This window comes from Chiloscyllium punctatum, chromosome 49 (genome assembly GCF_047496795.1).
Source record: "Chiloscyllium punctatum isolate Juve2018m chromosome 49, sChiPun1.3, whole genome shotgun sequence".
NCBI classification, from domain to species: domain Eukaryota; kingdom Metazoa; phylum Chordata; class Chondrichthyes; order Orectolobiformes; family Hemiscylliidae; genus Chiloscyllium; species Chiloscyllium punctatum.
The window spans coordinates 28,395,948-28,420,473 of record NC_092787.1 but is presented as its reverse complement, the minus strand read 5'-3'; the positions used below and the strand labels follow the sequence as shown (position 1 = coordinate 28,420,473).

The 24,526-nt window shown below is 56.3% G+C and overlaps 1 protein-coding gene across 1 annotated transcript in view; it reads right to left on the bottom strand.

Moving 5' to 3' along the window:
• pierce1 (piercer of microtubule wall 1) overlaps positions 1-22,574 on the bottom strand; it is a 28,656-nt gene extending 6,082 nt beyond the window's left edge. The window contains exon 1 of the mRNA XM_072565691.1: positions 22,399-22,574. Within this exon, the coding sequence (XP_072421792.1) occupies positions 22,399-22,553 (155 nt within the window). The 5' untranslated portion in view covers positions 22,554-22,574. The remainder of the gene's footprint in view (positions 1-22,398) is intronic.
• Positions 22,575-24,526: the final 1,952 nt, after the last annotated feature.

Below are 24,526 nucleotides of genomic sequence, written 5' to 3'. Positions count from 1 at the left end.
CCCAGTGTAATTTTGATGCTTCACTATTACACTCATTTTAAAGCAAATACATCTTTATGTAGGTGTCCTTAAATGTTTATAATGAACTGTACACTTTCCATTTGACATTGGTCCCATAAATTAGATAAATTGTCACATAAATTGGTACACACACGAGCTATAGATTTGTATAAAAACTGATACACTCACCTCTTCCCAGCGATTCCTGTAAATACTGACACATTCACCCCCAGGGATTCCCTCTATATAGTAACTCACTTCCCCCCCAGGACCCCCCTGTAAATACTGACACACTCCCCTCCCTCCCAACTAACTCCCCACCCACCCCCGGGAACCCCCTGTAAATACTGACACACTCCCACTCCCCCCAGGAACACCCCCCTGTAAATACTGACACACTCCCCCGGGGACCCCCCCCACCGTAGGTACTGACATATTCCCCCCAGGGATTCCCTCTAAATACTAACACACTCTCCCCCGGGACGCCCCTGTAAATACTGACACACACCCCCCCAGGGACCACCTGTAAATACTGACACACTCCCCCCAGGTACCCCCCTGTAATTACTGACACACACCACCCAGGGACCCCTTATTCCTGTAAATACTGACACACTCCCCTCAGGGACCCCCCCCCCCTGTAAATACTGACACACTACCCCCCAGGTACCCCCCTGTAATTAAGGACACACACCACCCAGGGACCCCCCCCCCCTGTAAATATTGACACACTCCCCTCAGGGACCCCCCTCTGCAAATACTGACACACTACCCCCTGGGCACCTCCCTGTAAATACTGACACACTCCCCCAAGGGCCCCCTGTATATACTGACACACTCCCCCCAGGGTCGCTCCTGTACATACTGACACTCTCCCCCGGGGACCCCCCTGTAAATATTGACACACTCCCCCACCCCCCCCCCCCCCCCCCACCCCCGCCACGTGGAACCCCCTGTAAATTCAGACACACTCCCCCCGGGGACCCCCCTGTAAATACTGACACTCTCTCCCAGGACCGCCCTGTAAATACTGACACACACCCCCCAGGGAACCCATCAAATATTGACACACTCCCCCCCGGGACACCCCTGTAAATACTGACATAGTCACCCTAGGGGCCCTGTGTAAATACTGACACACTCCCCCCCCAGAGACCGTCCTGTAAATGCTGACATAATCCTCCCCCTCGGGGCCCCCCTGTAAATACTGACACACTCCCCCTGGAACCCCCCTGTAAATACTGACAAACACATCCCAGAGACCCCCCTGTAAATACTGACACACTCTCCCCAGGGACCCCCCTGTAAATACTGACACACTCTCCCCAGGTCCCTCCTGTAAATACTGACACACTCCCCCCAGGACCCCCCTGTAAATACTGACACACTCCCCCCAGGGACCCCTCAGTAAATACTGACATAGTCATCCTAGGGACCCCTCTGTAAATACTGACACACTCCCCCCGGGACCGCCCTGTAAATACTGACACACACCTCCCAGGGACCCCCCTGTAAATAATGACACACTCCCCCGGGGACCCCCCTGTAAATACTGACACACTCTCCCTGGGGACCCTCCTGTAAATACTGACACACCCCCCCGGGTCCCACCTATAAATAATAACACACTCCTCCCGGGGATGCCCCACTGTAAATACTGACATAGTCACCCTAGGGACCCCTCTGTCAATACTGACACACTTCCCCCGGGACACCCCTGTAAGTAATGACAACCCCCCCCCCCCCCCCCCCACAGAGACCCCCCTGTAAATACTGACACACTCCCCCCGAGACCCCCCTGTAAATACTGACACACTCCCCCCGAGACCCCCCTGTAAATACTGACACACTCCCCCCAGGGACCCTCCTGTAAATACCGACACACTCCCCCCAGGACCCCCCTGTAAATACTGACACACACCCCCCAGAGACCCCCCATGTAAATACTGACACACTCCCCCCAGGGACCCTCCTGTAAATACCGACACACTCCCCCCAGGACCCCCCTGTAAATACAGACACACTCCCCCCAGTGACCCTCCTGTAAATACCGACACACTCCCCCCAGGACCCCCCTGTAAATACAGACACACTCCCCCCAGGGACCCCCCTGTACATACAGACACACTCCCCCCAGGGACCCCCCTGTACATACAGACACACTCCCCCCAGGGACCCTCCTGTAAATACTGACACACACTCCCCAGGGACCCTCCTGTAAATACTGACACACTCCCCCCAGGGACCCCCCCTGTACATACAGACACACTCCCCCCAGGGACCCTCCTGTAAATCCTGACACACTCTCCCCAGGACCCCCCTGTAAATACTGACACACTCTCCCCAGGGACCCTCCTGTAAATACTGACACACTCCCCCCAGGGACCCCCCCTGTACATACAGACACACTTCCCCCAGGGACCCTCCTGTAAATACTGACACACTCTCCCCAGGGACCCTCCTGTAAATACTGACAGTCACCCTAGGGGCCCCTTTGTAAATACTGACACACTCCCCCCCCCCAGAGATCGTCCTGTAAATGCTGACACAATCCACACCCCCCACCCCGGGGCCCCCCTGTAAATACTGACACACGCCCCCTCGGGACCCCCCCCTTTAAATACTGACACATCCCCCCCGGGACCCCCCTGTAAATACTGACACACTCCTCCAGGGACCCCCTGCAAATACTGACATAGTCACCCTAGGGGCCCCTTTTTAAGTACTGACACACTTCCCCCCCCAGAGACCGTCCTGTAAATACTGACACACTCCCCCTGAAACCCCCCTGTAAATACTGACACACTCCCCATTGGGGATCCCCCTGTAAATACTGACACACTCCCCATTGGGGATCCCCCTGTAAATACTGACACACTCCCCATTGGGGATCCCCCTGTAAATACTGACGCACTACCCCCAGGAACCTCCCTGTAATTACTGACACGCACCCCCAGGAACCCCCCCGGTAAATACTGACACACTCCACCTGGGGACCCCCCTGTAAATACTGACATACTCCCCCCGGGACCCCCCTGTAAATACTGACATACTCTCCCCAGGACCCCCCTGTAAATACTAACACACAACCCCAGGGACCCCCCTGTAAATACTGACACACAACCCCAGGGACCCCCCTGTAAATACTGAGACACATCCCTGAGGACCCCCCTGTAAATACTGACACACTCCCCCCAGGGACCCCCCAGTAAATACTGACACACACCCCCCCAGAGACCCCCCTGTAAATACTGACACACTCCCCCCAGGGAACCCCCCTGTAAATACTGACACACTCCCCCCAGGGACCCCCCTGTACATACTGACACACTCCCCCCAGGGACCCCCCCTGTAAATACTGACACACTCTCCCCAGGGACCCCCCTATAAATACTGACACACGCCCCCCAGGGAACCCCCCTGTAAATACTGACACACTCCCCCCAGGGAACCCCCCTGTAAATACTGACACACTCCCCCCAGGGACCCTCCTGTACATACTGACACACTCCCCCCAGGGAACCCCCCTGTAAATACTGACACACTCCCCCCAGGGACCCCCCTGTAAATACTGACACACACACCCCAGGACCCCCCTGTAAATACTGACACACACACCCCAGGACCCCCCTGTAAATACTGACACACTCTCCCCAGGGACCCTCCTGTAAATACTGACACACTCCCCTGAGGACCCCCCTGTAAATACTGACACACACCCCCGAGAGACCCCCCCTGTAAATACTGACACACTTCCCCCAGGGACCCCCCTGTAAATACTGACACATACCCCCGAGACCCCCTTGTAAATACTGACACACTACCCCCAGGGAACCCCCCTGTAAATACTGACACACAACCCCCAGGGAACCCCCTGTAAATACTGACACACTCTCCCTGGGGACGCCCCTGTAAATACAGACATGCATGCCCCAGGGACCCCCCCTGTAATCCCCCCTGTAAACACTGACACGCTCCCTCCCCCGGGGACCTCCCCCCCGTAAATACTGACACACTCTCCCCGGGGACGGCCCTGTAAATATGGATACATTCCCCCTGGGACACCCCTGTAGCCCCCCTGTAAATACTGACACACTCCCCCCTAGGGACCCCCCCAGTAAATAGTGACACATACCCCCCAGAGATCCCCCTGTAAATACTGACACACTCCCCCCAGGGACCCCCCCCGTACATACTGACACACTCCCCCCAGGGACCCTCCTGTAAATACTGACACTCTCCCCAGGGACCCTCCTGTAAATACTGACACACTCCCCCGAGGACCCCCCTGTAAATACTGACACACTCCCCCCAGGACCCCCCTGTAAATACTGACACACCCCCCCCCAGGGACACACCTGTAAATACTGACACACTCCCCCCAGGGACCTTCCTGTAAATCCTGACACACTCTCCCCAGGGACCCTCCTGTAAATACTGACACACTCCCCCCAGGACCCCTCTGTAAATACTGACACACTCCCCCCCGGTCCCCCCTGTAAATCCTGACACACTCCCCCCAGGGACCCTCCTGTAAATACTGACACACTCCCCCCAGGGACCCTCCTGTAAATACTGACACACACCCCCCAGAGACCCCCCTGTAAATACTGACACACACCCCCCAGAGACCCCCCCTGTAAATACTGACACACTCTCCCCAGGGACCCCCCTGTAAATACTGACACTCTCCCCAGGGACCCTCCTGTAAATACTGACACACTCCCCCGAGGACCCCCCTGTAAATACTGACACACTCCCCCCAGGACCCCCCTGTAAATACTGACACACCCCCCCCCCAGGGACACACCTGTAAATACTGACACACTCCCCCCAGGGACCTTCCTGTAAATCCTGACACACTCTCCCCAGGGACCTCCTGTAAATACTGACACACTCCCCCCGGGGACCCCCCCTGTAAATACTGACACACACCCCCTAGAGACCCCCCTGTAAATACTGACACACTCTCCCCAGGGACCCCCCCTGTAAATACTTGACACTCTCCCCAGGGACCCTCCTGTAAATACTGACACACTCCCCCGAGGACCCCCCTGTAAATACTGACACACACCCCCCAGAGACCCCCCCTGTAAATACTGACACACTCTCCCCAGGGACCCCCCTGTAAATACTGACACTCTCCCCAGGGACCCTCCTGTAAATACTGACACACTCCCCCCGAGGACCCCCCTGTAAATACTGACACACCTCCCCCCAGGACCCCCCTGTAAATACTGACACACACCCCCCCCCAGGGACACACCTGTAAATACTGACACACTCCCCCCAGGGACCTTCCTGTAAATCCTGACACACTCTCCCCAGGGACCCTCCTGTAAATACTGACACACTCCCCCGGGGACCCCCCTGTAAATACTGACACACACCCCCTAGAGACCCCCCCTGTAAATACTGACACACTCTCCCCAGGGACCCCCCCTGTAAATACTGACACTCTCCCCAGGGACCCTCCTGTAAATACTGACACACTCCCCCGAGGACCCCCCCTGTAAATACTGACACACTCCCCCCCAGGACCCCCCTGTAAATACTGACACACTCCCCCCAGGGACCCACCTGTAAATACTGACACACTCTCCCCAGGTACCCCCCTGTAAATACTGACACACTCCCCCCAGGGACCCCCTGTAAATACTGACACACTCTCCTCAGGACCCCCCTGTAAATACTGACACACACACCCCTAGGGGACCCCCCAGTAAATAGTGACACATACCCCCCAGAGATCCCCCTGTAAATACTGACACACTCCCCCCAGGACCCCCCCGTACATACTGACACTCTCCCCCAGGGACCCTCCTGTAAATACTGACACACTCCCCCCCTCAGGGACCCCCCCCCTGTAAATACTAACACACGCCCCCCCGGGGGACCCCCCTGTAAATATTGACACACTCTCCCCAGGGGACCCCCCTATAAATACTGACACATTCTCCCCAGGGACCCCCCTGTAAACACTGACACACACCCCCCAGAGACCCCCCTGTAAATACTGACACACTCCCCCCAGGGACCCCCCTGTAAATACTGACACACTCCCCCCAGGGACCCCCTTGTACATACAGACACACTCCCCCCCAGGGACCCTCCTGTAAATACTGACACACACACACCCCAGGACCCACCTGTAAATACTGACACACTCCCCCCAAGACCCCCTGTAAATACTGACAACACTCTCCCCAGGGACCCCTCTGTAAATACTGACACACACCCCCCAGAGACCCCCATGTAAATACTGACACACACCCCCCAGAGACCCCCCTGTAAATACTGACACACTCCCCCCAGGGACCCTCCTGTAAATACTGACACACTCCCCCCAGGACCCTCCTGTAAATACTGACACACTCTCCCCAGGGACCCTCCTGTAAATACTGACACACTCCCCCCAGGGACCCCCCCCTGTACATACAGACACACTCCCCCCAGGGACCCTCCTGTAAATCCTGACACACTCTCCCCAGGGACCCTCCTGTAAATACTGACACACTCCCCCGAGGACCCCCCTGTAAATACTGACACACACCCCCCAGAGAACCCTCTGTAAATACTGACACACTCCCCCCAGGGACCCCCCTATAAATACTGACACACACTCCCCCCAGGGACCCCCCTGTAAATACTAACACACACCCCCCAGGGACCCCCCTGTACATACAGACACACTCCCCCCCAGGGACCCTCCTGTAAATACTGACACACTCTCCCCAGGACCCCCCTGTAAATACTGACACACTCTCCCCAGGGACCCCTCTGTAAATACTGACACACTACCCCCTGGGCACCTCCCTGTAAATACTGACACACTCCCCCAAGGGCCCCCTGTATATACTGACACACTCCCCCCAGGGTCGCTCCTGTACATACTGACACTCTCCCCCGGGGACCCCCCCTGTAAATATTGACACACTCCCCCACCCCCCCCCCCCCCCCCCCCCCCCGCCACGTGGAACCCCCTGTAAATTCAGACACACTCCCCCCGGGGACCCCCCTGTAAATACTGACACTCTCTCCCAGGACCGCCCTGTAAATACTGACACACACCCCCCAGGGAACCCATCAAATATTGACACACTCCCCCCCGGGACACCCCTGTAAATACTGACATAGTCACCCTAGGGGCCCTGTGTAAATACTGACACACTCCCCCCCCAGAGACCGTCCTGTAAATGCTGACATAATCCTCCCCCTCGGGGCCCCCCTGTAAATACTGACACACTCCCCCTGGAACCCCCCTGTAAATACTGACAAAACACATCCCAGAGACCCCCCTGTAAATACTGACACACTCTCCCCAGGGACCCCCCTGTAAATACTGACACACTCTCCCCAGGTCCCTCCTGTAAATACTGACACACTCCCCCCAGGACCCCCCTGTAAATACTGACACACTCCCCCCAGGGACCCCTCAGTAAATACTGACATAGTCATCCTAGGGACCCCTCTGTAAATACTGACACACTCCCCCCGGGACCGCCCTGTAAATACTGACACACACCTCCCAGGGACCCCCCTGTAAATAATGACACACTCCCCCGGGGACCCCCCTGTAAATACTGACACACTCTCCCTGGGGACCCTCCTGTAAATACTGACACACCCCCCGGGTCCCACCTATAAATAATAACACACTCCTCCCGGGATGCCCCACTGTAAATACTGACATAGTCACCCCTAGGGACCCCTCTGTCAATACTGACACACTTCCCCCCGGGACACCCCTGTAAGTAATGACAACCCCCCCCCCCCCCCCCCACAGAGACCCCCCTGTAAATACTGACACACTCCCCCCGAGACCCCCCTGTAAATACTGACACACTCCCCCCGAGACCCCCCTGTAAATACTGACACACTCCCCCCAGGGACCCTCCTGTAAATACCGACACACTCCCCCCAGGACCCCCCTGTAAATACTGACACACACCCCCCAGAGACCCCCCATGTAAATACTGACACACTCCCCCCAGGGACCCTCCTGTAAATACCGACACACTCCCCCCAGGACCCCCCTGTAAATACAGACACACTCCCCCCAGTGACCCTCCTGTAAATACCGACACACTCCCCCCAGGACCCCCCCTGTAAATACAGACACACTCCCCCCAGGGACCCCCCTGTACATACAGACACACTCCCCCCAGGGACCCCCCCTGTACATACAGACACACTCCCCCCCAGGGACCCTCCTGTAAATACTGACACACACTCCCCAGGGACCCTCCTGTAAATACTGACACACTCCCCCCAGGGACCCCCCCTGTACATACAGACACACTCCCCCCAGGGACCCTCCTGTAAATCCTGACACACTCTCCCCAGGACCCCCTGTAAATACTGACACACTCTCCCCAGGGACCCTCCTGTAAATACTGACACACTCCCCCCAGGGACCCCCCCTGTACATACAGACACACTTCCCCCAGGGACCCTCCTGTAAATACTGACACACTCTCCCCAGGGACCCTCCTGTAAATACTGACAGTCACCCTAGGGGCCCCTTTGTAAATACTGACACACTCCCCCCCCCCCAGAGATCGTCCTGTAAATGCTGACACAATCCACACCCCCCCACCCCGGGGCCCCCCTGTAAATACTGACACACGCCCCCTCGGGACCCCCCCCCTTTAAATACTGACACATCCCCCCCGGGACCCCCCTGTAAATACTGACACACTCCTCCAGGGACCCCCTGCAAATACTGACATAGTCACCCTAGGGGCCCCTTTTTAAGTACTGACACACTTCCCCCCCCAGAGACCGTCCTGTAAATACTGACACACTCCCCCTGAAACCCCCCTGTAAATACTGACACACTCCCCATTGGGGATCCCCCTGTAAATACTGACACACTCCCCATTGGGGATCCCCCTGTAAATACTGACACACTCCCCATTGGGGATCCCCCTGTAAATACTGACGCACCTACCCCCAGGAACCTCCCTGTAATTACTGACACGCACCCCCAGGAACCCCCCCGGTAAATACTGACACACTCCACCTGGGGACCCCCCTGTAAATACTGACATACTCCCCCCGGGACCCCCCCTGTAAATACTGACATACTCTCCCCAGGACCCCCCTGTAAATACTAACACACAACCCCAGGGACCCCCCTGTAAATACTGACACACAACCCCAGGGACCCCCCTGTAAATACTGAGACACATCCCTGAGGACCCCCCTGTAAATACTGACACACTCCCCCCAGGGACCCCCCAGTAAATACTGACACACACCCCCCCAGAGACCCCCCTGTAAATACTGACACACTCCCCCCAGGGAACCCCCCTGTAAATACTGACACACTCCCCCCAGGGACCCCCCTGTACATACTGACACACTCCCCCCAGGGACCCCCCCTGTAAATACTGACACACTCTCCCCAGGGACCCCCCTATAAATACTGACACACGCCCCCCAGGGAACCCCCCTGTAAATACTGACACACTCCCCCCAGGGAACCCCCCTGTAAATACTGACACACTCCCCCCAGGGACCCTCCTGTACATACTGACACACTCCCCCCAGGGAACCCCCCTGTAAATACTGACACACTCCCCCCAGGGACCCCCCTGTAAATACTGACACACACACCCCAGGACCCCCCTGTAAATACTGACACACACACCCCAGGACCCCCCTGTAAATACTGACACACTCTCCCCAGGGACCCTCCTGTAAATACTGACACACTCCCCTGAGGACCCCCCTGTAAATACTGACACACACCCCCGAGAGACCCCCCTGTAAATACTGACACACTTCCCCAGGGACCCCCCTGTAAATACTGACACATACCCCCGAGACCCCCTTGTAAATACTGACACACTACCCCCAGGGAACCCCCCTGTAAATACTGACACACAACCCCCAGGGAACCCCCTGTAAATACTGACACACTCTCCCTGGGGACGCCCCTGTAAATACAGACATGCATGCCCCAGGGACCCCCCTGTAATCCCCCTGTAAACACTGACACGCTCCCTCCCCCGGGGACCTCCCCCCCCGTAAATACTGACACACTCTCCCCGGGGACGGCCCTGTAAATATGGATACATTCCCCCTGGGACACCCCTGTAGCCCCCCTGTAAATACTGACACACTCCCCCCTAGGGACCCCCCAGTAAATAGTGACACATACCCCCCAGAGATCCCCCTGTAAATACTGACACACTCCCCCCAGGGACCCCCCCGTACATACTGACACACTCCCCCCAGGGACCCTCCTGTAAATACTGACACTCTCCCCAGGGACCCTCCTGTAAATACTGACACACTCCCCCGAGGACCCCCCTGTAAATACTGACACACTCCCCCCAGGACCCCCCTGTAAATACTGACACACCCCCCCCCAGGGACACACCTGTAAATACTGACACACTCCCCCCAGGGACCTTCCTGTAAATCCTGACACACTCTCCCCAGGGACCCTCCTGTAAATACTGACACACTCCCCCCAGGACCCCTCTGTAAATACTGACACACTCCCCCCCGGTCCCCCCTGTAAATCCTGACACACTCCCCCCAGGGACCCTCCTGTAAATACTGACACACTCCCCCCAGGGACCCTCCTGTAAATACTGACACACACCCCCCAGAGACCCCCCTGTAAATACTGACACACACCCCCCAGAGACCCCCCCTGTAAATACTGACACACTCTCCCCAGGGACCCCCCTGTAAATACTGACACTCTCCCCAGGGACCCTCCTGTAAATACTGACACACTCCCCCGAGGACCCCCCTGTAAATACTGACACACTCCCCCCAGGACCCCCCTGTAAATACTGACACACCCCCCCCCAGGGACACACCTGTAAATACTGACACACTCCCCCCAGGGACCTTCCTGTAAATCCTGACACACTCTCCCCAGGGACCCTCCTGTAAATACTGACACACTCCCCCGGGGACCCCCCTGTAAATACTGACACACACCCCCTAGAGACCCCCCTGTAAATACTGACACACTCTCCCCAGGGACCCCCCTGTAAATACTGACACTCTCCCCAGGGACCCTCCTGTAAATACTGACACACTCCCCCGAGGACCCCCCTGTAAATACTGACACACACCCCCCAGAGACCCCCCCTGTAAATACTGACACACTCTCCCCAGGGACCCCCCTGTAAATACTGACACTCTCCCCAGGGACCCTCCTGTAAATACTGACACACTCCCCCGAGGACCCCCCTGTAAATACTGACACACTCCCCCCAGGACCCCCCTGTAAATACTGACACACCCCCCCCCAGGGACACACCTGTAAATACTGACACACTCCCCCCAGGGACCTTCCTGTAAATCCTGACACACTCTCCCCAGGGACCCTCCTGTAAATACTGACACACTCCCCCGGGGACCCCCCTGTAAATACTGACACACACCCCCTAGAGACCCCCCTGTAAATACTGACACACTCTCCCCAGGGACCCCCCTGTAAATACTGACACTCTCCCCAGGGACCCTCCTGTAAATACTGACACACTCCCCCGAGGACCCCCCTGTAAATACTGACACACTCCCCCCAGGACCCCCCTGTAAATACTGACACACTCCCCCCAGGGACCCACCTGTAAATACTGACACACTCTCCCCAGGTACCCCCCTGTAAATACTGACACACTCCCCCCAGGGACCCCCTGTAAATACTGACACACTCTCCTCAGGACCCCCCTGTAAATACTGACACACACACCCCTAGGGACCCCCCAGTAAATAGTGACACATACCCCCCAGAGATCCCCCTGTAAATACTGACACACTCCCCCCAGGGACCCCCCCGTACATACTGACACTCTCCCCAGGGACCCTCCTGTAAATACTGACACACTCCCCCCCTCAGGGACCCCCCCCTGTAAATACTAACACACGCCCCCCGGGGACCCCCCTGTAAATATTGACACACTCTCCCCAGGGACCCCCCTATAAATACTGACACATTCTCCCCAGGGACCCCCCTGTAAACACTGACACACACCCCCCAGAGACCCCCCTGTAAATACTGACACACTCCCCCCAGGGACCCCCCTGTAAATACTGACACACTCCCCCCAGGGACCCCCTTGTACATACAGACACACTCCCCCCAGGGACCCTCCTGTAAATACTGACACACACACACCCCAGGACCCACCTGTAAATACTGACACACTCCCCCCAAGACCCCCCTGTAAATACTGACACACTCTCCCCAGGGACCCCTCTGTAAATACTGACACACACCCCCCAGAGACCCCCATGTAAATACTGACACACACCCCCCAGAGACCCCCCTGTAAATACTGACACACTCCCCCCAGGGACCCTCCTGTAAATACTGACACACTCCCCCCAGGACCCTCCTGTAAATACTGACACACTCTCCCCAGGGACCCTCCTGTAAATACTGACACACTCCCCCCAGGGACCCCCCCTGTACATACAGACACACTCCCCCCAGGGACCCTCCTGTAAATCCTGACACACTCTCCCCAGGGACCCTCCTGTAAATACTGACACACTCCCCCGAGGACCCCCCTGTAAATACTGACACACACCCCCCAGAGAACCCTCTGTAAATACTGACACACTCCCCCCAGGGACCCCCCTATAAATACTGACACACACTCCCCCCAGGGACCCCCCTGTAAATACTAACACACACCCCCCAGGGACCCCCCTGTACATACAGACACACTCCCCCCCAGGGACCCTCCTGTAAATACTGACACACTCTCCCCAGGACCCCCCTGTAAATACTGACACACTCTCCCCAGGGACCCCTCTGTAAATACTGACATACACCCCCCAGGGACCCCCCTGTAAATACTGACACACTCTCCCCAGAGACCCCTCTGTAAATACTGACACACACCCCCCAGAGACCCCCCTGTAAATACTGACACACTCCCCCCAGACACCCCCCTGTAAATCCTGACACACTCCCCCCAGGGACCCCCCTGTAAATACTGACACACACCCCCCAGAGACCCCCCTGTAAATACTGACACACACCCCCCAGAGACCCCCCATGTAAATACTGACACACTCCCCCCAGGGACCCCCCTGTACATTCAGACACACTCCCCCCAGGGACCTTCCTGTAAATACTGACACACTCCCCCCAGGACCCCCCTGTAAATACTGACACACTCCCCCCAGGGACCCTCCTGTACATTCAGACACACTCCCCCGAGGACCCCCCTGTAAATACTGACACACACCCCCTAGAGACCCCCCTGTAAATACTGACACACTCTCCCCAGGGACCCCCCTGTAAATACTGACACTCTCCCCAGGGACCTTCCTGTAAATACTGACACACTCCCCCCAGGGACCCTCCTGTAAATACTGACACACTCCCCCCAGGACACCCCTGTAAATACTGACACACTCTCCCCAGGGACCCTCCTGTAAATACTGACACACTCCCCCCAGGGACCCCCCCCTGTACATACAGACACACTCCCCCCAGGGACCCTCCTGTAAATCCTGACACACTCTCCCCAGGGACCCTCCTGTAAATACTGACACACTCCCCCGAGGACCCCCCTGTAAATACTGACACACACCCCCTAGAGACCCCCCTGTAAATACTGACAATCTCCCCAGGGACCCTCCTGTAAATACTGACACACTCCCCCGAGGACCCCCCTGTAAATACTGACACACTCCCCCCAGGACCCCCCTGTAAATACTGACACACCCCCCCCAGGGACCCACCTGTAAATACTGACACACTCTCCCCAGGTACCCCCCTGTAAATACTGACACACTCCCCCCAGGGACCCCCTGTAAATACTGACACACTCTCCTCAGGACCCCCCTGTAAATACTGACACACACACACCCCGGGACCCACCTGTAAATATTGACACACACGCCCCAGGGACCCCCATCAAATATTGACACACTCCCCCTGGGGATTCCCCTGTTAATACAGACACACTCCCCCCGGGACGACCCTGTAAATACTGACACTCTCCCCCCGGGGATCCCCCTGTAAATACTGACACTCTCTTCCCAGGGACCGCCCTGTAAATACTGACACACTCCCCCAGGGGACACCCCTGTAAATACTGACATAGTCACCCTAGGGGCCCCTCAGTAAATACTGACATAGTCAACCTAGGGACCCCTCTATAAACACTGACACACTCCCCCCAGGGAACCCCCCTGTAAATACTGACACACTCTCCCTGGGGACGCCCCTGTAAATACAGACATACACGCCCCAGCGACCCCCCTGTAATCCCCCTGTAAATGCTGACACGCTCCCTCCCGCGGGGACCCCCCCCCTGTAAATACTGACACACTCTCCCCGGGGACGGCCCTGTAAATACTGATACACTCCCCCCCAGGACACCCCTGTAAGTACTGACAACACCCCCCCCGTGACCCCCCTGTAAATACTGACACACACCCCCCCGTGACCCCCCTGTAAATACTGACACACTCCCCCCAGGGACCCTCCTGTAAACACTGACACATTCCCCCCGGTAAATACTGACACACTCTCCCCAGGGACCCCCCTGGAAATACTGACACACCCTCCCCTCACAGGAACCCCCCCTGTAAGTACTGACACACACCCCCTGTAAATACTGACACACACCCCCCGGGGACCCCCCTGTAAATAATGACACACTCCCCTGGGGACCCCCCTGTAAATAATGACACACTCCCCCGGGGACCCCCCTGTAAATAATGACACACTCCCCCGGGGACCCCCCTGTAAATACTGACACACTTCCCCCGGGACCCCCCTGTAAATACTGACACACTTCCCCCGGGACCCCCCTGTAAATACTGACACACTTCCCCCGGGACCCCCCTGTAAATACTGACACACTTCCCCCGGGACCCTCCTGTAAATACTGACACACACCCCCCGGTAAATACTGACACTCTCTCCCCGGGGACCCCCCTGTAAATAATGACATAATCACCATAGGGGCCCCTTTGTAAATACTGACACACTCCCCCCCCAGGGACCCTCCTGTAAATGCTGACACAATCCCCCCGCCCCCCGGGGCCCCCCTATGAATACTGACACACTCCCCCCAAGGACCCCCCTGTAAATACTGACACACTCCTCCCTGGGACCCCCCGTTAATACAGACACATTCCCCCCGGAGACCCACCGGTCAATACTGACACACTCTCCCTGGGGACCCTCCTGTAAATACTGACACACCCCCCGGGTCCCACCTATAAATAATAACACACTCCTCCCGGGGATCCCCCACTGTAAATACTGACATAGTCACCCTAGGGACCCCTCTGTCAATACTGACACACTTCCCCCGGGACACCCCTGTAAGTAATGACAACCCCCCCCCCCCCCCCCCCCCCCAACCCAGGGACCACCCTTTAACCCCCCTGTAAATACTGACACACTCCCCCCAGGGATCCCCCGGTAAATACTGACACACTCCACGTGGGGACCCCCCTGTAAATACTGACATACTCCCCCCGGGACCCCCCTGTAAATACTGACACCCCCCCTCCCTCAGGGACCCCCCCCTGTAAATACTAACACACTCTCCCTGGGGAACCCCCTGTAAATAGTGACACACTCTCCCCAGGGACCCTATTGTAAATACTGACACACCCCCCCCAGGGACCCCCCGGTAAATATTGACACCGCCCCCCCCCTCCAGGGACCCCCCTGTAAATACTGACACACTCCCCCCGGGGACCCCCCCTGTAAATACTGACACCCTCCCCAGGGACCCCCCTGTAAGAACTGACACACACCCCCCAGGGACCCCCCTGTAAATACTGACACACTCTCCCCAGGGACCCTATTGTAAATACTGACACCCCGCCCCCAGGGACCCCCCTGTAAATACTGACACACTCCCCCCGGGGACCCCCCTGTAAATACTGACACACTCTCCCCAGAGACCCCCCTGTAAATACTGACACACTCTCCCCAGGGACCCCCCTGTAAATACTGACACACTCTCCCCAGGGACCCCCCTGTAAATACTGACACACTCTCCCCAGGGACCCCCCTGTAAATACTGACACACTCTCCCCAGGGACCCCCCTGTAAATACTGACACACTCTCCCCAGGGACCCCCCTGTAAATACTGACACACTCTCCCCAGGGACCCCCCTGTAAATACTGACACACACCCCCCAGAGACCCCCCTGTAAATACTGACACACACCCCCCAGAGACCCCTTTAAATACTGACACACTTCCACCACGGGGACCCTCCTATAAATACTGACATAGTCACCCTAGGGAAAGTACTGACACACACGGCCCCAGGGATCCCCCCCTGTAAATACTGACACACTCCCCCCCACGGAACCCCCCTGTTAATAGTGACACACTCCCCCCGGAGACCCCCTGTAAATACTGACACACTTCTACCCCAGGGACCCTCCTGTAAATACTGACACAGTCACCCTATGGACCCCTCTGTAAATACTGACACACTCCCCCCGGGGACCCCCCTGTAAATACTGACACTCTCTCCCCGGGTAAAAACAATGACTGCAGATGCTGGAAAACAAATAATGGATTAGTGGTGCTGGAAGAGCACAGCAGTTCAGGCAGCATCCGAGGAACAGTAAAATCGACGTTTCGGGCAAAAGCCCTTCATCAGGAATAAAGGCAGTGAGCCTGAAGCATGGAGAGATAAGCTAGAGGAGGGTGGGGGTGGGGAGAGAGTAGCGTAGAGTACAATGGGTGAGTGGGGGAGGGGATGAAGGTGATAGGTCAAGGAGGAGAGGGGGGAGTGGATAGGTGGAAAAGAACATAGGCAGGTCGGACAAGTCCGGACAAGTCAAGGAGACAGTTACTGAGCTGGAAGTTTGAAACTAGGATGAGGTGGGGGAAGGGGAAATGAGGAAGCTGTTGAAGTCCACATTGTTGCCCTGGGGTTGAAGTGTTCCGAGGCGGAAGATGAGGCGTTCTTCCTCCAGGCATCTGGTGGTGAGGGAGCGGCGGTGAAGGAGGCCCAGGACCTCCATGTCCTCGGCAGAGTGGGAGGGGGAGTTGAAATGTTGGGCCACGGGGCGGTGTGGTTGATTGGTGCGGGTGTCTCAGAGATGTTCCCTAAAGTGCTCTGCGAGGAGGCACCACTCCCCACCTCTTCCTCCGCTACATTGATGACTGCATTGGCGCCACCTCGTGCTCCCGTGAGGAGGTTGAGCAATTCATCACTTGACCAAAACATTCCACCCTGACCTTAAATTTACCTGGACCATCTCTGACACCTCGCTCCCCTTCCTGGACCTCTCCATCTCCATTAGTAACGACCGACTTGACACTGACATTTTTTACAAACCCACCGACTCCCACAGCTACCTGGATTACACCTCTTCCCACCCTACCTCTTGCAAAAATGCCATCCCGTATTCCCAATTTCTCCGCCTCCGCCGTATCTGCTCCCAGGAGGACCAGTTCCACCATAGAACACACCAGATGGCCTCCTTCTTTAGAGACCGCAATTTCCCTTCCCACGTGGTTAAGGATGCCCTCCAATGCATCTTGTCCACATCCCGCACCTCTGCCCTCAAACCCCACCCCTCCAACCATAACAAGGACAGAACGCCCCTGATGCTCACCTTCCACCCTACAAACCTTCGCATAAACCAAATCAACCGCCGACATTTCCGCCACCTCCAAACAGACCCCACTACCAGGGATATATTTCCCTCCCCACCCCTTTCCACCTTCCGCAAAGACCGTTCCCTCCGCGACTACCTGGTCAGGTCCACGCCCCCAAACAACCCACCCTCCCATCCTGGCACTTTCCCCTGCCACCGCAGGAACTGTAAAACATAGGCCACACCTCCTCCCTCACCTCTATCCAAGGCCCTAAAGGAGCCTTCCACATCCATCAAAGTTTTACTTGCACGTCCACTAATATCATTTATTGTACCCGTTGCTCCCGATGCGGTCTCCTCTACATTGGGGAGACTGGGCGCCTCCTAGCAGAGCGCTTTAGGGAACATCTCAGAGACACCCGCACCAATCAACCACACCGTCCCGTGGCCCAACATTTCAACTCCCCCTCCCACTCTGCCGAGGACATGGAGGTCCTGGGCCTCCTTAACCGCCGCTCCCTCACCACCAGACGCCTGGAAGAAGAACGCCTCATCTTCCACCTCGGAACACTTCAACCCCAGGGCATCAATGTGGACTTCAACAGCTTCCTCATTTCCCCTTCCCCCACCTCATCCTAGTTTCAAACTTCCAGCTCAGCACTGTCCCCATGACTTGTCTGGACTTGTCGAACCTGCCTATCTCCTTTTCCACCTATCCACTCCACTCTCTCCTCCTTGACCTATCACCTTCATCTCCTCCCCCACTCACCCATTGTACTCTATGCTACTCTCTCCCCAACCCCACCCTCCTCTAGCTTATCTCTCCATGCTTCAGGCTCACTGCCTTTATTCCTGATGAAGGGCTTTTGCCCGAAACGTCGATTTCGCTGCTCGTTGGATGCTGCCTGAACTGCTGTGCTCTTCCAGCACCACTAATCCAGTACTCTCTCCCCGGGGACCGCCCTGTAAATACTGACACACACCCCCCAGGGACCCCTCAGTAAATACTGACATAGTCATCCTAGGGACCCCTCTATAAACACTGACACACTCCCCCCAGGAACCCACTGTAAATACTGACACACTCCCCCCAGGGACCCCTCTGTAAACACTGACACACTCCCCCCAGGGAACCCCCCCCGTAAATACTGACACACTCCCCCCAGGGAACCCCCCTGTAAATACTGACACACTGCCCCCCGGGAACCCCCCTGTAAATACTGACACACTCACCCCAGGGAATCCCCCTGTAAATACTGACACACTCACCCCAGGGAATCCCCCTGTAAATACTGACACACAACCCCCAGGGAACCCCCTGTAAATACTGACACACTCTCCCTGGGGACCCCCCTGTAAATACTGACACACTCCCCCCGGGACGCCCCTGTAAATACAGACATACACGCCCCAGCGACCCCCCTGTAATCCCCCTGTAAATACTGACACGCTCCCTCCCCCGAGGACCCCCCCCTGTAAATACTGACACACTCTCCCCGGAGATGGCCCTGTAAATATTGATGCACTCCCCCCGGGACACCCCTGTAACCCCCCTGTAAATACTGACACGCTCCCCCCGGGGATCCCCCTGTAAATATTGACACACTCCCTCCAGGGACCCCCCTGTAAATACTGACACACTCTCCCTGGGGAACCGCCTGTAAATATTGACACACTCCCCCCAGGACCCCGCTGTAAATACTAACACACTCTCCCTGGGGAACCCCCTGTAAATAGTGACACACTCTCCCCAGGGACCCTATTGTAAATACTGACACCCCGCCCCAGGGACCCCCCTGTAAGTACTGACACACACCCCCCGGTAAATATTGACACCGCCCCCCACCCCCCCCCCCCCCAGGGACACCCTGTAAATACTGACACACTCCCCCGGGACCCCCCCTGTAAATACTGACACACTCCCCCCGGGACTGACCTGTAAATACTGAAACACTCCCCCCGGGACCCTCCTGTAAATACTGACACACTCTCCCTCGGTACCCCCCCGTAAATACTGACACACTCCCCTGGGGACCTCCCTGTAAATACTGACACACTCCCCCCGGGACCCCCCTGCAAATACTGACACACACTCCCCAGGGTCCCCCCTGTAAATACTGACAGTCACCCTAGGGACCCATCTGTACATACTGACACATTCCACTCCCGGGACCCCTGTAAATATTGACACCCCACCCCCAGGCACCTCCCTGTAAATACTGACACACTCTCCCCAGGGACCCCCCCTGTAAATACTGACACTCTCCCCAGGGACCCTATTGCAAATACTGACACACACCCCCTCCAAAGGGACCCCCCTGTAAATACTGACACACTCCCCCCGGGACCCCCCTGTAAATACTGACACCCCCCCCCCCCCCAGGGACCCCCCCCAGTTAATACTGACATTTTCCACCTGGGGACCCCCCTGTAAATACTGACACACTCCCCCCCCCACCACCCCCCCAGACACCCTGTTAATATTGACACACTTCCCCCAGGGACCCCCCTGTAAATACTGACACTCTCTCCCCGGGGACCCCCCATGTAAATAATGACATAGTCACCATAGGGGCCCCTTTGTGAATACTGAAACCCCCCCTCCCCCCCCCCAGGGACCCTCCTGTAAATGCTGACACAAACCCCCCCCTGGGGCCCCCCAATAAATACTGACGCTCTCCCCCCAGGGACCCCCCTGTAAATACTGACACACTCCCCCAGGGACCCCCCTGTAAATACTGTCCTACTCCCCCCAGGGACCCCCCCCCGGTAAACACTGACACACTCCACCTGGGGACCCCCCTGTAAGTACTGACACAAATCCCCAGGGACCCCCTGTAAATACTGAGACACTCCCCCCGGATACCACCCACTGTAAATACTGACATAGTCACCCTAGGGACTCCTCTGTCAATACTGACACACTCCACCCGGGAACCCCCTGTAAGTACTGAAAATCCCCCCCCCCCCCCCCCCCCAGGGACCCTCCAGGGACCCCCCTGTAAATACTGACACACTCTCCCCAGGGACCCTATTGCAAATACTGACACACACCCCCTCCAAAGGGACCCCCCTGTAAATACTGACACACTCCCCCCGGGACCCCCCTGTAAATACTGACACCCCCCCCCCCCCAGTTAATACTGACACACTCCACCTGGGGACCCCCCTGTAAATACTGACACACTCCCCCCAGCACCCCCCTGTAAATACGACACACATCCCCAGGGACCCCCCTGTAAATACTGACACACTCCCCCCGGGACCCCCCTGTAAATACTGACACCCCCCCCCCCCAGTTAATACTGACACACTCCACCTGGGGACCCCCCTGTAAATACTGACACACTCCCCCCAGCACCCCCCTGTAAATACGACACACATCCCCAGGGACCCCCCTGTAAATACTGAGACACACCCCCAGGGACCCCCCTGTAAGTACTGACATCCCCCCCCCCCCGTAACCCCCCTGTAAATACTGACAGTCACCCTAGGGACCCGTCTGTACATACTGACACATTCCACTCCCGGGACCCCTGTAAATACTGACGCGCTCCCCCAGGGACCCCCCCTGTAAATACTGACAGTCACCAGAGGGACCCGTCTGTACATACTGACACATGCCACTCCCGGGACCCCTGTAAATACTGACACCCCACACCCAGGCACCGCCCTGTAAATACTGGATTAGTGGTGCTGGAAGAGCACAGCAGTTCAGGCAGCATCCAACGAGCAGCGAAATCAACGTTTCGGGCAAAAGCCCTTCATCAGGAATGTAAATACTGACACACTCTCCCCACGGACCCTATTGTAAATACTGACACCCCTCCCCCAGGGACCCCACAGTAAATACTGACACACATCCCCCGGGACCCTCCCGTAAATATTGACACACTCCCCCCCTGGGACTCCCCTTTAAATAGTGACACACTCCCCCCGGTAAATACTGACACATTCTCCCCAGGGTCCCTATTGTAAATACTGACACACTCCCCGCGGTAAATACTGACACACTTCCCCCAGGGACACCCCTGTAAATACTGACACACTCCCCCCGGGGACCCCCCTGTAAATACTGAGACACTGCCCCGGGGACCCCCCCCTGTAAATATTGACACTCTCTCCCCGGGGACCCCCCCTGTAAATATTGACACACTCCCCCGGAGACCCCCCTGTAAATACTGACACTCTCTCCCCAGGGACCCTATTGCAAATACTGACACACTTCCCCCCAGGACCACCCTGTAAATACTGACACATATCCCCAGGGACCCTCCTGTAAATACTGACACCCCCCGCCCAGGGACCCCACTGTAAGTACTGACACACACACCCCAGCCCCCCCCCCCCTGTAAATACTGATGCACTTCCCCCAGGAACCCCACTATAAACACGAACACACTCCCCCCAGAGTCGCCCCTGTAAATACTGACACACTCTCCCCAGGACCCTATTGTAAATACTGACACCCCCCCCCCCGCCCCCCCAGGGAGCCTCCTGTAAATACTGACACAATACCCCCAGGGACACCCTGTGAATACTGACACACACCCCCCAGGGATCCCTCTGTAAATGCTGACACACTCCCCCCGGGGAGCCTCCTGTGAATACTGACACACTCCCCCCAGGGACCCCCCCCGTAAATGCTGACACATTCCCCCCCGGGATCCCCCCGTAAATACTGACACACTCCCCCGGCCCCCTCCCCAGGGACCGCCCTGTAAATACTAACACTCTCTCCCCGGTGACCCCCCCTGTTAACACTGACACACTGATTCACGTTCCGTGCCCCTTCCCGGTGTGAAATCCCAAGCCCGTACCCGTATCCCTGGAAACAGCTCGGATGCTCGAATCTCTCGGGAACGCCAGGTTTCACCCGGTAATACTGGCTGGTACGGCCCGGGGCAGTGGGTTCAGGCTCTGGGCTGGTTTTCAGGTATTTCACGGTTGGTTCCTTCACTCCGCACAGAGACATGGCGAGAAACTGCAACAAGACCGTTACCAGGCAACAAACCGATACATTCCAGACCGGAAGTCGCCAATGGGAGGCTCTGAAAGATGCTCACTGGGGTATAGGTCCCACACACACTGACTCTCACTGGGGTATAGGTCCCATACACACTGACTCTCACTGGGGTGCAGCTCCCACACACACTGACTCTCACTGGGGTATAGGTCCCACAGACACTGACTCTCACTGGGGAACACTCCCACACACACTGACTCTCACTGGGGTACAGCTCCCACACACACTGACTCTCACTGGGGTACACTCCCACACACACTGACTCTCACTGGGGTACACTCCCACACACACTGACTCTCACTGGGATACACTCCCACACACACTGACTCTCACTGGGATACACTCCCACACACCCTGACTCTCACTGGGGTACAGCTCCCACACACACTGACTCTCACTGGGGTACAGCTCCCACACACACTGACTCTCACTGGGGTAAGACTCCCATGAGTCAATCCCCTTGTCCAACAAATCAGTTTTGTAAAGGTCCTTTGCTCTCTCTCTCTCTCTCTCTCTTCAGCAACATGGATTTGCTTCAGGAAGGTGACCTGGTGCTCCGTGATGGAACTGGACCTGGTCTTCTGTCCAGATTACTGCAAACTAGTTATAGTAACATGTCGTTCTGCATAACCATGTTCACCGCATGCTCTGATTAAATATTATATTTGTGTGATTTCTGAAACCTGGTTCCTCTACAGCCTAATCTTTCCGAATCTCCCACCTTCTGTTTTATTCATGATAACTTTCCATGTTGCTGATTGCACCCCAGTTTCTGCATTCACACTGTCTGTCTGGTGCTGTGTAGAGCACTTTTCAATCTATTACATCCTCTTATAATTGAGTTGCCCAGCAATATTTGAAACCTCAGCAAATGTAGGCTGAGGATTAGATTAGATTAGATTACTTACAGTGTGGAAAAAAGGCCCTTCGGCCCAACAAGTCCACACCGCCCCGCCGAAGCGCAACCCACCCATACCCCTACATCTACCCCTTACCTAACACTGCGGGCAATTTAGCATGGCCAATTCACCTAACCTGCACATCTTTGGACTGTGGGAGGAAACCGGAGCACCCGGAGGAAACCCACGCAGACACGGGGAGAATGTGCAAACTCCACACAGTCAGTCGCCTGAGGCAGGAATTGAACCCAGGTCTCTGGCGCTGTGAGGCATCTGTACCATCCTATAATGGATTGACCTTGATTAAATATAAATATAAATATAAATAGCTGTGGTCAGATCATTGAAAACTGGGGGCTTCCCTTTCTTTGAATTCTTCAAATTTCCAGAATTTCCCATTTCCTCACCTGACTATTTCTGAGCATCAGGAAACCGAAAGCTGTTTGAGATGAATTTGATATTTTCTTGCAGTTACCAATCACTCATTCCAAGAGTTGCAAAGTCAGCGATCAGCCCTTAGCTTGCCAAGAAATCATTTGCACAACTCAAAGTTGCTCAAATTCTTTAAATATCCCAACATTTCACAATACACTACTTTCCAGTAATTTGTCATCTTATAATTTCAAGCACTATTATAGAGTCCTAGAGATGTCCAGCATGGAAACAGACCCTTCGGTCCAACTCATCCATGCTGACCAGATATCCCAACCCAATCTAGTCCCACCCGGCCCACATCCCTCCAAACCCTTCCTATTCATATACCCATCCAAATGCATCTTAAATGTTGCAATTGTACCAGCCTCCACCACTTCCTCTGGCAGCTCATTCCATACACGTACCACCCTCTGAGTGAAAAAGTTGTCCCTTCGGTCTCTTTGTTGATGTGTGGGGGCATATTAGCAGGATAGCCATTGAGCAGTTCACTGAAATGTCAATGTGGTGGATTTGATTCGCACTGCGCTGAGGTTGACCTCTGGCCAGCCCTCTGCCTCCCCAAAAGGCTGGAAAGGAAATGGCAAAGCA